General features: G+C 30.4%; 3 protein-coding genes across 3 annotated transcripts; all 3 read left to right on the top strand.

The window, feature by feature from the left end:
- The first annotated feature begins 1,673 nt into the window (after positions 1-1,673).
- Positions 1,674-5,085, top strand: LOC115698596 (triacylglycerol lipase 2). Its single transcript, XM_030625712.2, has 9 exons — positions 1,674-2,061; positions 2,140-2,253; positions 3,213-3,353; positions 3,434-3,544; positions 3,881-4,024; positions 4,125-4,165; positions 4,255-4,334; positions 4,408-4,503; positions 4,597-5,085. Exons 1-9 carry the CDS (start codon positions 1,858-1,860, stop codon positions 4,917-4,919), a joined length of 1,254 nt encoding a protein of 417 aa, XP_030481572.2. The 5' UTR covers positions 1,674-1,857; the 3' UTR covers positions 4,920-5,085.
- A 2,260-nt stretch (positions 5,086-7,345) lies between these two features.
- LOC115698499 (mavicyanin) lies at positions 7,346-9,057 on the top strand. Its single transcript, XM_030625574.2, has 2 exons — positions 7,346-7,662; positions 8,471-9,057. The coding sequence occupies exons 1-2, from the start codon at positions 7,491-7,493 to the stop codon at positions 8,848-8,850; spliced, it is 552 nt and encodes a 183-aa protein (XP_030481434.2). The 5' UTR covers positions 7,346-7,490; the 3' UTR covers positions 8,851-9,057.
- Positions 9,058-12,425: 3,368 nt separating this feature from the next.
- On the top strand, positions 12,426-16,955 carry LOC115699666 (uridine/cytidine kinase UKL1, chloroplastic). Its single transcript, XM_030627184.2, has 14 exons — positions 12,426-12,817; positions 12,898-12,989; positions 13,082-13,151; positions 13,281-13,399; positions 13,482-13,578; positions 13,785-13,864; positions 14,535-14,729; positions 15,090-15,173; positions 15,273-15,333; positions 15,504-15,564; positions 15,827-15,920; positions 16,028-16,100; positions 16,217-16,299; positions 16,393-16,955. Exons 1-14 carry the CDS (start codon positions 12,643-12,645, stop codon positions 16,537-16,539), a joined length of 1,431 nt encoding a protein of 476 aa, XP_030483044.1. The 5' UTR covers positions 12,426-12,642; the 3' UTR covers positions 16,540-16,955.
- Positions 16,956-17,308: the final 353 nt, after the last annotated feature.

The following is a 17,308-nucleotide window of genomic DNA, read 5'->3' as shown; positions in this document are numbered from 1 at the left end:
AGCAATTACTATGTTGTGGTATTGCTACAAGTTCATTAATGCTACGAAATTTCTAATTTTCATAGCTAGCTAGGTGTTTGTCTAAGAAATATATATGGTATGTGTAAGATTATTGAGTTTATATATTATTTCTCTTTTGTTAAATTTAGCTATCAATAATTAAGAATACTATTATTTGTTATTTGATGTTTATTAGAAATCTTGAATTAATAATATGAAACGATGCTTGTTTTCTTCTTCCATATTACTTCTTTGATTTCCACACCTTATTTTACCTGTGAAACATGATTTTAGTCTCTAAAACATAATTCCTCTTGTCTTGCCCCCAAAACTGGCCTAATGAGAATTGAATTAATGACTTTGATTGAAAAACACCCAATATTTATCTATATCTTTTTTAAAATACCATGTATACTTTGTAGGGTTTTCTATAAAATAAGTTTGCAGGTTACCTTATAATTTTTTAAAATCAAGATATAATTATGATCAAAGCAATTCAAATTGAGATTTGGAGATGGTGAGAGGTAAAAGATATACCCAACAAACATTCCACTCATATATAAGTATGGTCCCGTTATGGTCTTCTCTGTAAGCAATAATACTATTCAGGTCCATACAATTTCTAGATTTCACTATTATTGCTTTTATCGTGCACATTGTATATATAGCTATTCGATAAACCACTATTGACATCCATTTTGACCTATTGTGACAAAAATTATAAAAACGTGTACACTTTAATTCTTCTTATTCACTAGCTTATTTATCACTACAAGAATATTATTTAGTTTTTTGAAACTCTTGACAAAACTAATGCCATCTTTCATCTATGATGTTTCTGATAACCCCAATATATTTCGATTCAAATTTGTTATTTATTTATTAATTTATTTGAGAAGGGTACCAATTATAGATACAGTGTAATTATTCAATATCGGAATTTATATATTTATTTTAATAATTATTATAAAAGAAAATTCAAAGCCTATATATTGTATGTATGTGCATGTGTCTCACCACTCAACAATATATTTTATATAGCATAACTACATAATAAAAATAAAAAATATGTCTCCATTTTTTGTTGTCTCCACTATTTAACCCATAAAAAAACAGAATATTAGGTTAAAACAATTAACATTATTTAGTAAAAAGCTGGTTAAAAAGTGGTGCTAAGTCCTTAATTAGTCCATAAAATATTCTTGTCATTGTACATTTGTACCTCTTTTAATTAGTGTAACATAAACACATATATAAAATTTTATGCTATATATATACATACATAAACCAATGTGAAAAGGATTGAGTCTTGTTTTGGCTTTCTCTGTATTTTGATGAACTCATACAATCGCAATATGGTAAAGTGGAGCCCTCATCAATTTTTGTTTTCTTGTTCTTTAAAACAAAATCTCACTATCATGGGAATAGTCACTACTATCTCCCCATATAGTCCATACCCCAGCTGGCCTTCTATATTTCAAACTGAATTTTGTTGTTGTGACCCTGAGGTTGCAGCAATATGATCCATCTATCTATCCATATAATTATATTTATTATTTATTGCAAATGGGAAAAGAACGTGAAAAAAGCTTCACTATAAATATATTATATCACTTTTAAGACCAACAAAAATATAAAATAAAAATGTTTTGTTATTATTGTTTTTTGTAATTGTATAGTCAGTTAAGCCAAGCAAAAGAAAAGAAAAAGAGAGAAGTAAAAAGAAGAGTAAGTTGCGTTCCCACTTAATTATGTCTTTTTTCTATCTATACCTATATAAAGGGCTTTAACAATATCAAACACTTCTCACCAATAAGGAGCTAAAAACAGATAAGAATAATAATATTTAATAATCAAATGGCTTTAGGCCAAGACCGTTTGATGAGTTTGGGTTTGATCTGGTGGGGGGTGGTGTGGCTCTTGGTGTTTGAACCACATGGTGTGTATGGCTCGACCAGGGGTTGGCTATTTGGTCCAAGAAAAGGTATAGTGGCTTCCCCTGAGATTGGTATATGCAAGTCCTCTGTTGTTTCATATGGATACAAGTGCCAGGAAATTGATGTAAGTACCAACCAACCCAAGTTTTATAATTACTTGTATAGTAGTATATAATATAATTATTTATTTTTGGTTTTATAGGTGACAACCCAAGATGGCTATATTCTAAATGTGCAAAGAATTTCAGAAGGTAGAACTGGGGTTGGTGGTGGCCTGAAGAAGCAGCCAGTGTTGATTCAACATGGGGTCCTTGTGGTAAGTTTTTCTAATTTGAACAAGTAATTTTTATACCTTTTGTTGTTTTGATTAATGGAGTGATAATGGCATAGTGATAGTGGAGGTGGTGAAGCTTTATTAATGCTTCTTTGACAAAGAGAGATAGTAAGTGGTTTGATTATGAGTGTTGGTATTAAGTGGTGTCCAGATGATAGATGATGATGCTCTATGTTGAAACTCTTTCACATTTCTAGCTATAAAATAAAGTAATAAGAACCGTGTTTGTTGGGGTTGGGGGTTTAAAGTTGCTTTTTCTTACACATTATGGGCAGAATTTATTTCAGTTAGTCAAAAGTGGGAAGGAAGATCAGTAGAATTAAAAGTGATTTTTCCATGTGTCATGCTCAAATGCATACTTGATAAGCTATCATTGACCCTCTTAATCATTTCAAACTAAAAGTACATAAATTTAAGGACAGTTACTTGGAAAGTAACTGCTTGATTTTCGCCGGTGTATACCTAAAAAGTCTTCACCATGTGTCAAAGGGTCCCTTGGGAAAACATTCTTGACCCCATGTTTGTGTACAAAATAAATACTACTCGTACGTTTCTAATAAAGCCTTGTACGAAAGCGTAATAATAAAAGAAATTAACACTATAACTTTTTCATTCACATTTTGTATGATTCATTCTTACCTTGTTTTTTACCTTTAATCTTGTTTAAACATAGGACCAATAAGTTACTAAGGTTAAACCAAAGCAGTAAAAAAAAAAGTCTAATCTAGAAGAGTCATAGTTGAAGTAGTCGGTTCCTCGACATTTGGACTCTTTCGAAACAGTGAAACAAAATAAAGGATAAGATCAAAACTCTTATGAGCCATAAATTAAACATTTAACTATTTACGTGTAATAAAACTACAAATTACTTAGGTGTGAAGCAAGATCATTATTGAATGAACACCAGGTATGAAAAATGAAGGGATTTTATTACTGTGCAGGATGGGTTGACCTGGCTTTTGAATGACCCAGAAGAAAATCTTCCAATGATTTTAGCTGATCGTGGCTATGACGTGTGGATTGCTAACACCAGAGGCACCAGGTTCAGCCGTAGACACAAGTCATTGGATCCCAGACAACCCGTAAATTCTTCTTCCTCTGCTTTATTTTACTCTGTCTTTCTTTACACACTTACTAATGGTGTATGTATTTGATATGGCAGAAATTTTGGAATTGGTCTTGGGATGAGCTGGTCACATTTGATTTACCTGCGGTTTTTGACCATGTTTATAAAGAGACAGGACAGAAGATTAACTATGTTGGCCATTCTCTGGTGAGTACTCAACAATTCACCTTATTAATTTATTACACATTTAGGGCTCGTTTGGAATGCCGTATTAGATCGTATTGTATTGTATTATATTGAATTGGATTATATATCATATTTTTATATAATACTATGTTAAACTTTAATTTATACTAAAATATTATATATTTAGGTGTCCATCAAATTTAATACCACATATAGTTTTACATAAAAATATTACATAAAATACAATTTAATATAATACAATACAATACGACTTAATAGTTCCAAACGAGACCTTAGTTTTTTATATGTGCACAACAACTCTGTCCCTGAAAATCTGGTGATGTTTTTTGTTGGCAGGGAACTTTAATAGCTTTGGCATCTTTCTCAGAAGGGAGGCTAGTGGATCAGCTCAAGTCAGCAGCATTGTTGAGCCCCATTGCTTATTTGAGCCACATGAACACTGCACTTGGTGTTGTTGCAGCCAGATCCTTTGTTGGAGAGGTAATCTAATAAAGTAAATATATAAACTCAATAATTTCACCAAATCTTAACAACTTATAAGAACTCTCCACTTAAGTATATCTTGTTAATTTTTCTACAGATTACTACATTAGTTGGTCTTGCAGAGTTCAATCCAAAAGGGTAAGACCAAAAACTAAGCACAATCCAAATTAGTATTTCTATCTCTGATTTCAATTAACTCAACTAAAGAAACCTCTGTCTAATTGTAGGGAGGCTGTGGCTAACTTTCTTAAGGGCCTATGTGCTTATCCAGGAGTTGACTGTTATGACTTAATGTCTGCAATTACAGGTACTAATACTATTATTACTTTATATCAATGAGAAAATAAAGCTTCTCTTACTAACTTTTTGACTGGTTCAAGGCCGAAACTGCTGTCTCAATGTTTCAACCGTTGATCTCTTTCTAAAGAACGAGCCTCAGTCAACATCAACCAAGAACATGGTACACTTAGCTCAAAGTAAGATACTTAATTCTCTCCTAACTTAAACAACAACAACAACAACAACAAAAAATCAGTTGTATTGATTATGTTATTTGTGTTATATAACAGCTGTTCGAAATGGGGTTTTGGCAAAGTTCAATTATGGAAGAGCAGACTACAATCTGATGCATTACGGTGAAACCTCACCACCAATTTACAACCTCTCAAACATTCCTAAAAACCTTCCTCTGTTCATTAGCTATGGAGGGCGTGATGCTCTGTCAGATGTTAGAGATGTTGGGATGTTGCTCGACAGTCTTAAGTACCATGATGTTGATAAGATCTCTGTTCAGTTCATTAAGGACTATGCTCATGCTGATTTCATCATGGGAGTTGACGCTAAAGACGTTGTTTATAACTCTGTCGTCTCATTTTTTAAACATCAACAATAACAAAAACACTAATCAAGTTTAGTTGGGGTCAGTTTAATGTTGTAATACAAGATTGAATAATTATACTTATATGTTATTAGTAGAATCTCAATCAAATACGTACTTTTTATGATCATGAGAAAGAAATCTTAGCATACTATATCATCTACTGAGAAATTTTGAACAATTTGTTTGCACAGGTCTATGCTTATTTATGGACAAATGTTTTTTTTTTTTCCTGATTCTTTTATTTAGTTTTTTTAGCAAAAAAAATTGTCCCAAAGTAATATAGTAGCTAGCTATTGCATAAGTGTTTTTTATTTAATTATTTATTTATTTTTCGAGAGATTAAGCTCCAAAGACCACCATCTTTTAATGAACTTAAAACAAAGGGACCGGGGACAAAGAAATTAATCATTAAGGGTCATTTAGATAAATTACTATAAAATTATTGCTTAAGAAGAAATTCCCTCATTTATTTTCTTTCTTTTCCATGCCAAACATTATTTGAATATCTTTAGTTTTAAATGAAAAAAAATTGAAGAGATAATGAAATAAACCTTTTGTAGAGGCAATTTGTCTACAAGTGTTTTTGATTTAGTTTTGTGGTTGGGGTCTCGTTTTTGTTTTTTTAGAGAGTTACGTCGCTTTCGGCCTTTTGAGTACGTGTCGTTGTTAATTGTTAGATCGAGATATATGTTTGATTGAGTGAATCATAGATCATTGTCGTTTTCTTCAGCTAAAAATTCACAATTTTATATATTTTTTTTAAAATATTATCTTTCTATAAAATAACAATAAAACATAACAATTAAAAATAACGATACAACAACTACAAAATAATTGTAAAACAACAGTAAAAAATTAACACGGTATATAATATAAAATTTATACAGTATTTTTTAAATAAATATTACAGTATACAATATAAAATTTATACAGTATTTTTTTAAAAAAAATATTCTATCACACAGTAACAAAAAAATAAGTTAAAAATATTTGTATGTGATGTAAAAATCTATTTTCTTTAAGCTTGCCCTTTATATTTGTTTCCTTGTTTTTCTTTTTAAATTAAATACATGTGTACTTTGAGAAAACAAAATATTATATTAAATACATAGAGAGTGAAATTGAACAAGAGATTAGGTTTCATTTGTTTCCAATTGTTGTCGTTTTCTTCTTTCACATTTTTATATGTTGTTGTGGTATATTATGATGTATGTCGTTACATCGTTTTAGATTATTGTTATGTATTTTGTTGCTTAAATGACAGGAATTTATATTGAATTATTGTCGTTTTTGCGATTAAAATTGGTTTTGTAGTTTTTGTTTCTTTATTTCTTGATTAAACTTCTGAAATGGTGATAGCCTGAGTGGACATCATTATTTTAAAAATGAATTTTGTTTTAGTTTGACTTCTAATTTTCAGATTATTATTGTTTTAGTCTACTTTGCTCTTTTTTTTTTTTCTTTGTAGTTGTCTTTTAAATTCTTCATTAATCTCTGAATTGGCGGTGAACTATTGAAGTTGGAAAACAAGTTATTGATTGTTTTTTTGACTTCTTTGAGTTGTTATCTTATTTTTTCTTTAACTTGTACAACGTTGACTTAGAATTTTAAGTGGTGTTATTTTAAGATTGTTGTTATTGTCGTTTTTGTTTATTACTCTATTTTCTTGTCACTTCTAGGCACCCAACACTCACACAGCCAAAAATTGTGAAAAAAAAAATATTAGTATATAAATAAAATATTAAATAATAAGATAATAATATACCAAATATTGCTTAGTGTAGTAGTGAAGAGGATCGTTTAAATTTCGGTTAAGGAATAAATTTTCAACTTACATTTTTATATTTTTTAGTTTAACTGCTCACTAATCTATATATGAAATGATGCTTTTAAGAATAGTCAAAAATATTTTTACGTATTTTATAATTACCACAATTCTCATTTATTTTAATTTGATTCCTATTTTTAGATGGTCGACGTCGTCGTTTCTCCACCTTGTTCAAGACGGTGCCGTTTTCCCAAATCAAAGAGTCATGTTGAGAGGCGTAAGTAATAAGTAATGTATTCTAAATCAATCAACGTACCTACAATATGTCATCATAATAATGATCTTGTAAGCTAAGACACCCCAGCTGTTTCATCAATGCTTCTCATCTTATTTTTTGTATACATATACATATATGTACATAAATTCAAATACAATCTTAGCTTAGGTTCATTACTCTTGCTACATGGTATTATTGGTAGGTATCTTTGTTTCAACTCCAAGCCTTCCTTAACAAACTAGCATTTGCTTCAATTACACAATTGCCCAAGCTTAGTCACACTAAATTTTCCTCTGTTTCAGACTTTTCAGGGGCAATGTAATAAAATTAACAAATTAAGAGTGACGATTCTTAGTGTTCATGTTACGAAACCATCATTATCAGTTAGTATGGTATGCTTGCCTATGTTACTATACTACTAGTCTACTACTACTCCATATATATATAAGTAATTGAAGACACAATTACAGAGAAAATAAGAGTAACTTGATAAGACAAATATAAATTAAGGTAAAACAGAGAAAATTAAGAGTTAGAAATGGGGCCTAAGAACACATTCACAATCTTGGTGTTGGTCATTTTGGGAGCTTTGATGGGAAATGAAGTTGAGGCAGGTCAACATGTTGTTGGTGGCAGCCAAGGATGGGAGCAATCCACAGATTTTGACTCATGGGCTTCTGCTCAAACATTCAAGGTTGGAGACCAACTTGGTATGTTCATTAACTCTATCCTCTTCATCAAACTTTATATTTTACTTTTTCTAGCAGTTGGGGGATCTCTTTTTCTTTTATTTTCTTTAACATTAGTCATGAAGCTACCCCAAATGCTACAAAAATGTTTAAAATTTTATTTGAATTTTATTTTATTTTTTAAATAAAAAACTAATTTTTTTAAAATTTTCCCCAAATACCCTATAAAACTATAGATGACCCTGTATAGTGTGTATAGTACTATTATGATCATGTTTCGTTAGGATTTTTTAATTTCTTAGGAAGATCTTCTCAAGCAAAATATTAAAGTTGAGTTATGTTAAAAATTACTTTTTAGAATCAAAAATTGAAATTATTTGGTTACCAAAGCAAAAGCGTTTTTGGAACTTCAAAAGCTCAAAATTGAAATATTTTTTAGAACTAAAAATTGAAACTACTTAAACTTGTTTGTGTTAAAAATAATTTTTTTTTAAGAAAAATGTACGAAAGCTGACTTAAGTTAAAAATACTTTTTACAGTTAGAAACTGAAACTAATTGGTTACTAAACCAACAATAAAAATGTTTTCAGAACTTCACAAGCTTAATAGTAACTTTTAAAACTCCAGCCAACTATTACTTATTATTAGTATAGTTATAATTGTGTTTAGTTTAGTTTTCTGATTTTGAATTTTTTAATGGTATGAACAATAATTAACTTTGATAGTAGCTACATTTCTCTAGACTAGGTCCTATGAACAATTAACTTTGTCAGTAGATTTGTTAAGTAACTAAAGCCAACATCTTCATACATGATTTTTATGGGGACAGTTTTCAAATATTCATCTGGACTTCATAGCGTGGTGGAATTGGCCGACGAAAAGGCTTACAAGCAATGTGACACTGGAAGTTCACTAGACTCTAAAAGTAGTGGGAATGATGTTGTGAAATTGACCAAGCCTGGAACCAGATACTTTGCTTGTGGTACTTTAGGCCATTGTGATCAAGGAATGAAGCTCAAAATTACAACAGTCGCCGGAAATGCACCTTCAACGCCAACATCCCCCTCGTCGTCATCTTCATCGTCATCATCTTCTCCTTCGTCTACTTCTACTACTACTTCAACTTCCACATCTTCTTCTACAAAATCTCTTTCTTCTTTGGCTGCAATTTTTGCTGTGGTGGCCACCCTTTTCTGCTTTATGTTTTGAACATATTTGTTGCATATGTAATATGATTTGAATTAATATTTTTTTGTATGATTATATGAATACATGTATTTGTGATGTTAATGAGGGAGAAAATAAAGTTGAGAATCAGAGAATGTAACCTTTTATGTTTTATTATTATTATTATTTTTGTTACAATTTATGATAAATTTATTGGTGCTATATATTCATTATAATTTGTTCTATAAATATTAATGGAATAATGATTTGTACACCCTTAAATTATAAAAAATGTTAAGGGGTATTTATGGTGCCTGACACCTTTATGATGTGTAATATTGCTATAGTGCAACTTAATATTGGGTTTCACTTACTTTACTTTTATGAATATTATAAAAAAAATCGCTAAACAATTATACGACAACACTTTATCGTAATGTTAAACACCATAGGTACCTCATAGCAATGTTTTTTGTGGTATGTAATTCATATAAAACAAATTTTGGCACGAACTTTCTATTCTTGGCAACTTGGTTAGGAAGTTAGTTGAAAGTTGTTAGGCTCGATTTTGTGAGCTGTTTTCTAACCTATTTAAATACCAATTGTTATATCATTTGTAAGTAAGAGAGAGTTCATGTGAGTGAGAGAGAAATCAGAATAGAGAGTATAGTTGAAGAGAGTCAAAGAAGAAGTCATTTGAAGGAGAAGAACCATGGTACTCATGGTGTCTCAATATTGCTCGATCATGGTGTTTTGAGAGCTTATATCTCTCTGTGTGTATCTCTCATTGAAGAACTCTTAATTGGTGTTTGTAAACGACATTACATAGTGGAGAAACTCCTTGGGGGAGAACTGGAATATGACTCACATTGAGATCTGAACCAGGATAAATTTCTTGTCTCAACTTTTTATTTTTCTCTATTTTTATGCTTTGATTTTGTTTAATTTTTGTGCATTTTGTTTTTTGGTTTTGTCATCTGGCCTGTGTGCAATGCAATGTGTTTGTGTGTGTTGAGATTGTGTTGTAGGGATTTATAACACTCTTAAATTATACGAGCATTGTTATTAGGTACCAGTGGTGCTTAGTACCTCTAGATATGTCGCTTTGTGATTGGGGGTAGCAATACACCCTAAAAGTTATTACATTAAACTATACGGAACCCAATATTAAGTGTAACTAATAGCAATATTGACACATAAGAAAATACAAAATACCATTTGCATCTTTTAGTATTTCTCAAATTACACGCACTTGTAATTAATTTTAATGGGTCCCTACTAGAAAATATAAATTGAAAAACAAATGCACTAATGACTATATTAAATCTTGAATTATACACCTTTTCCAAATATGTTAAGATTTAGAAATAAATTTGAGATAAGTTAAAAATTACTTTTTTTTTATTATATATTAATTAAATATAATTTTAATCTATAAATACCCTCTTTTATAATTAAGTATCAAATAAATCTCACATAACTTATCAAAATTAGAGTCACACATAATAGAAATATGACCTATAAAACTAGATATAAATTAAAGAGTAATAAAATAAAAATAAAAGTAAATTTACAATTTAATTTTCTCAATATATTTTGTTTGAAAAAAAATAAATTTTAATTCTCTTAATAAAATATACAAGTAAATAAAAATAGGAAGCTTACTCAATATACAACCCCCCTTTTGTTCAATAAATTAGAAATTTTATTCTCCGAATTTAACATGTACTAAATTTTACTCTGTAAACTTTTTAAGGAGTTTAGTTTTTTTTTTTAATTATTGAGATTGTTGAATTTAAGGACTTTTGTCCAATTTCGTTCAATTTTACTAACAAGAGATTGTCTATGTATATACCAAATTGTACTCCGACTTTTAATATATATCAAATCGTACCCTTTGAACTTTGATATATATCAAATCGTATCTCTTGAATTTTTATTCACATTAGCCGCCTATTAGTAAAACTGAATAAAAGTCTTTAAATACAATAATCTCAATAGTTTAAGAGTGAATAGTTTAAAAAATTAAATACAATTTAATACATATCAAATTTAAGGGAATAAAAGTTTTAATTAGTTAGAAAAAAAAAACATCCTTAAAAGTCAAAATCATTGTTATAATATAATGAATCTTCAAATCAATTAAATTAGAGCATTGTTATTGGGCATCACTAATGCCTAGCACATTTTAGACATGTCATCTTAAATTATATGAGACTTGATACTTGATTGCATTAATAATAATATTGACAAGTAGAAGGATGTTAGACACCACTAATATCTTTTAGCATTTCTTGTTAAATTAGTACCAAAACTTAAAATTGGAGAATTTAATATGATTTTCTTTCATACATATTAATAACTTTCACGTGGTTTAAATTAAGGTACTATTAGGTTCATTATCCAATAATAATAATAATAAAAGACTAAAGTCTAAAGGTTATGAAGATAATGCTTAAATAATAATGTATAAAATTGGAATCTTGTCAACAGTCTCAACATATCAATCTCATCTCATGCATAATATTCTATCTTAAAATTTAGTGAAATGCTAAGGTATCCAAACACTATTCGTTATTTTTCATTACAAAAAACACACACTATTCGTTATTTCTATAATTGTATATTAAATTTCATTTTAATAAAAAATATAAAAAATTAATAATCACTCATAATGCATTTAGTATAATAAAATACTTAATGACAAAATAAAAAATTTGCGGTAAAAATTTTCAAAAAATTCAGTTTGATACAAATAAGTTTTCAATCTCGAAAAATAGCTCAAGGTCATGTTTTTTATTTGTCCGTTAGTCCTAATTTTAACTTAGTGGTTTACTTTTTAAAATTGTTACGTGTTAAAATATTATTGGTCCAAATTATTATTTTAATTTTAAAAAATAAAAATAAATAAATTATTTTAAAATAATTTCTTTTTTCTTAATAGTTATTTTGAAATCTTCAATTAATCTTAATAGTTAATTAAATTATTTTGAAATCTTTATATCAAACAATCCTAAATATAATATAATCACCCTAAATTACTCATACACATGGAATAGTTTGAGATGTTTTTGGTAAACATCAAATATCCATTTTTAGGGGGTGGATCATACAATTTCCCAATATTATATAGGCTAGTTAGTAATTTTTTCCTTGAATTTTGACATGTACTAAATCGTGCCCCTAAATTTTTTTAGCCGTTAAAAATTCTCCCGAACTATTGAGATTGTTAAATTTAAGGACTTTTGTCTAATTTCATTCAATTTTACTGTTTCAGTGATTGTTTATTTACTAAACCATGCTCCCTAGACTTTGATATCTACCGAATTATGTCTCTCAAACTTTGATATGTACTAAATCATGTCCCTTGAACTTTCATCTATGTTTCCAATTTTTTTACTAAAATTAGATAAAAGTTCTTAAATTTAACAATTTCAATAGTTCGGGGAGAATTTTTAACGGGCTAAAAAATTCAGGAGCACGATTTAGTACATGTCAAAATTCTAAGGGAAAAATTACTAATTAGCCTCTAATATATTTTTATTTTTGGAAAAAAGAATATATTAATTTTTCAAAGCATATTCTATTGAATTGGTTCGCTTAAAAATCTTATTTTAATGGCTCAAACCAAACGTACGACAAAAAGCATAAAAAAATAGTAGTTGTTGTAGGCAAACACAGCAGCAGCCAGAGTACTGTAGCGTAACATTTGTTTTGTGTTTGTGGATCGTTCACCAAAACGCAGGGTCGTAATTCTCCACCACTCAATTCAATTCCCATTCTTATTCTGATTCTTTTTAATTTCAATTTCAACTTCTCTTCTTCTGTGAAACCATGGCGGACGACACCAAACCCATTGACTACGTCATGGAAGCTGCTTCTGGTCCTCATTTCTCTGGTCTCCGCCTCGACGGCCTTCTCTCTTCTTCTTCCCCTACCTCTGCTTCTTCCGCCTCCGCTGCTTCTCATTTCACCGACGCCGATGCTCCAACGCAGCCCTTCGTCATCGGTATACATTTGATTTTTCATAAATTTTTTATTCGGTTTCGTCATTTGCTAGGTTACGGATTTTTATCATCGATTGATTAGGTGTTTCGGGAGGTACGGCCTCGGGGAAGACTACCGTCTGTGATATGATCATTCAACAACTTCATGATCATCGTGTTGTGCTCGTTAATCAGGTTTTTTTTTTATCTTTTAATTGTTGTTAATTAGTACTATTTTATAGTAATTTTTGTGATTAGTTTAGTGTTCGTCATTTTGTTTTTTGTAGGATTCGTTTTACCGTGGTTTGACTCCTGAAGAATCAGAGCGTGTTCATGAGTATAATTTTGATCATCCTGGTACTCATTTTATACATTTGGAGTTGTTTTAAATTCAATTTATATAGCCCTGTAGTCGTGTGGGTTTTCTTGGTGAGAATATTGTGTGCAAATTTTGCTAATTGCACAGTGCTTTCGTTATGTCTGTAGATGCTTTTGACACTGAGCAACTTTTAGAGTGTGTTAAGAAGCTCAAATCTGGGCATTCTGTGCAAGTTCCAATTTATGATTTTAAGAAACATCGTCGATCATCAGATAGTTTTCGACAGGTACTAGAAATAGGTTTACCCTTACTGGTGCAAACATTTTTGGGATGAATCTTTTAACTTCTTTTGTAATCATTGATTTCAGGTTAATGCTTCTGATGTTATTATATTGGAGGGGATTCTGGTTTTCCATGACCAACGTGTCCGCAGTCTGATGAATATGAAGATTTTTGTTGACACAGGTTTTATTTCTTTCTGTCTGGCTGCTATTGCCATTCAATTTCTATTCTTTTACTCATGGTACTTGGAATTTTAACTATACAGTGTCAGTTATTATCAAGTTGATTAAGTGCAGCTCTTACTTAAGACATTGTAAAAGAAAGTGTTTTGCCTACTATTTTTTCTGTTCTATGCTTCACTGCTGTATTGTTGGCGATTGTGTGTATAGATGCTGATGTAAGGCTTGCTCGTAGAATAAGGAGAGACACAGTAGAAAGGGGTAGGGACATAAACTCTGTTCTTGAACAGGTAATTTTTCGTCACATATGCATGTATATTTGTTTTGTGTTTAGTTAGAACTGTGTTATGTGCTGTTGAATGGATGTGTCATTCGAAAGAGTTATGTACATTTGTCTTAATAGTGAGGTGAACTGTAAACCCAACTTATTTTACACAATTGTTTCTAGATGAATGGAACAGTTAACCAGAGAGATATCTTGAAACTCCTGATAATAGATGCATTGTGTGTGTAAATTATTTGGTTGGCTTGATCAAGGACTGCAAACCTTCTGGTGCAGGTGTATCGGCGAAAGAAGATCGAAAATTAAAACTTCTTTAGAAAATAGAACCTTCCTGAGAGTGCAAAAGTAGGTCTCGGTATTTCCTTTCACCTTTTAAAGAAAGAGGAAAATTAGTCCAAAACCATTACAGTGCAACATATTGTGATATTTAAAAACTGACACACAAGACAGTTAATTAAAGACTATTAAGAAAATTACTATGCCACTTAGGAATCTTATTGAAAGAAGCTTGAAATGACTAAGAATGTCGAATATGATAATTGCAACTAAGTAAATGGTCCCTTTAGCTTCACTCAATAACAGAAAAACATTAAGCTGTTAGATTCAAGTTATTTCACTTTCTTATATAGTGTTTTCATATTCAATCTTAAGATGCAAACTTGTTATTCATTGTGCAGTATGCTAAGTTCGTCAAGCCTGCATTTGATGATTTTGTTCTTCCATCTAAGAAGTATGCTGATGTTATCATTCCCCGTGGAGGTGATAATCATGTTGCCATTGATTTGATTGTGCAACATATTCGCACAAAGCTTGGCCAGCATGACCTATGCAAAATATATCCTAATGTCTATGTTATCCAATCAACATTTCAGGTACAATGTCTATGTTATTCATGAAATTGAAAATTTAGATTTCTTTTTACCAAGTATTTTTTTCTTGAACTACACTAATTATCACTTGGTAGTATTTTAAACAAACAAAATATCACAAATTTTTCCCCCTTGAATTCAGCATTCAATATAGTAAATGGGCTAATGATTCTACTTATAAATTTTTAAGATTGGTAATTTTGGAGAAAGAGTTATGATTCTATTAATAATTTTTATGGCTAACTTTTATTCGAATATTGCTAAGTAGAAGTGCCTTTAAAACAGAGGTGGTGAGTCTACCATGTTTAAAAATTATCAAGTGTGACACTTTATCATCCTTTATCTGGTTTCCTGATCCTACAGATAAGAGGAATGCATACACTGATTCGGGATAAAGAAATATCAAAGCATGATTTTGTCTTTTATTCAGATCGGCTTATTCGACTGGTAGTCTCCAACTTTTACCATTTTGGCAATCCAATTTTCATTATTTCGTTACTCATGAACTTACAACGATGTTTTTTTAACTTTTAACTCAACTCTCAGGTTGTGGAGCATGGGCTTGGACATTTGCCATTCACTGAGAAGCAAGTCGTAACTCCAACAGGTTCTCAGTTTATCCTTAATTCATTCTACTGAATATTAATTTACTTATCTTAGTGAGAAATTACTTCACTTTGTTTTATGATTTCTGCCTATTATTCATGCTGTGTAAATAAAATATACCCAATTGGAGAAACAATTTGGCCCCTTTTGACATTCAGTTAATTATTACAGCATCAGTATATACCGGGGTTGATTTCTGCAAAAAGTTATGCGGGGTTTCCATTGTTCGAAGGTGAGCTTTGTCACAGGTATTGATTTGGTCAGTTGTAGAGCATTTTGGCCCTTCAATATGAAATCTGTATTGTGGTGCTGGTTCAAGTCTTATGTTGCTAAGCGTGACCAATTTTCAGATCCCTTATAAATAATAGTTAATAATTCCCAGGTCCCCACCTCATCATGCTCTGTGTTTCAACACTTGAGCTTTTAACTAAGGACCTTCTTGGTGCCTCCATCTTTACTATTTTAGTTTAATCATCTCCTTTTCATTGATTTAGTGGTGAGAGTATGGAAAATGCATTGCGTGCGTGTTGCAAAGGGATCAAAATTGGAAAAATCCTAATTCACCGTGATGGAGACAATGGGAAACAGGTAATTTTTAAATAATTATTTGCATTTGAAAGATGTGTTTGGGCTAAGTTGCCCCTTTTGCAATATTCTTTAGCAATTTGGTAACCAACTTATTCCAACTTAAGCAGCTTATATATGAAAAACTTCCCAAGGATATTTCAGAGCGTCACGTGCTGCTTCTAGATCCTGTTCTTGCTACAGGTGAAGTTTTAATTTCATTTATGCTTATCCTTTTTTGGATATGCTTGCACTCTATTTTTCAGTTTTCTTTTTTGAATAATAATTATGATTGAAAGAACTCAATATTTTTCTTGTAGGTAATTCTGCAAACCAAGCTATTGAGTTACTCATACAGAAAGGAGTTCCTGAAGCTCACATTATATTCCTCAACTTAATTTCGGTGCGATTTTATTCCCGTTGCTGTTTTGAGAAGATTTAGTAATACTTGATCTTAACATTGACTGGTCTGACTGTTTGTTTTCTTGACCTTTAGGCTCCTGAAGGAATCCACTGTGTCTGCAAACGATTTCCATCCTTAAAGATTGTTACTTCAGAGATCGACGTCGCCCTAAATGAAGAATTTCGTGTCATTCCTGGTATGGGTGAGTTTGGCGACCGCTACTTTGGCACTGATGATTGAATCACTGGCACAAACAACAATCCAGTTAAGGTTGAGTTGGCTTATGCAATATATTGTTCTTATATGAGAAGCAAAGTTTAGAGTATTTTGACACGTAAGGCGTCAAATGCATGAATGTGTACTGTCTGATATAGCATACAATACTTAACGTAATGTGTTTGGAAGATATGGTTTTACAATTTTATAACCTTGCCAAGTCTCGTAGGTTAGCAGAAATTCAGCTTGTTTTATATTTTCATGCTGTACTTTTCAAATTTCATAGAAATTTGGAGAGAATGTTTGCACAGCTGAGAATACTTGTTTTGGAATTACATTGCCAAAAGTACCAATCATGTTGAAGAAGCTGCTTAAAAAAATTACAATAACCTCCATATTGGTTGGAAACACTTTTATTGAACAAATATTCTGGTTTAAAAGGTTGAGGTTGGAGTCTCCCTTGACTATTGGCATTTATTATTAGTTTTTAAACAAATAGAATTTTTTTAGTCTACATTCAAATCGTATTTTCTTAATTTTGTTGGGTTGTTAAAAAATTTTGTTGAGCGTTTTTTTCCCCTCCTAATCTAAATAATGTAAATAGAAAAGTAATCAATGTAAGTTTAATTAATATTATTTTAAATTTTGAAAATTTATGTATGATAATTTAAAATTATATATTTTTACTAAATATGAATAAGTTTAATAAAAAAAATTATAAATAAATTTGTAATAATTTTTTTATATAAATTATTATTAAATTTAAAATATATTAACAAATTCAAAATTAAAA

This window comes from Cannabis sativa, chromosome 8, assembly GCF_029168945.1.
Source record: "Cannabis sativa cultivar Pink pepper isolate KNU-18-1 chromosome 8, ASM2916894v1, whole genome shotgun sequence".
NCBI lineage: Eukaryota > Viridiplantae > Streptophyta > Magnoliopsida > Rosales > Cannabaceae > Cannabis > Cannabis sativa.
The sequence above is the reverse complement of the archived record's forward strand: the minus strand, read 5'-3'. Positions and strand labels throughout refer to the sequence as shown.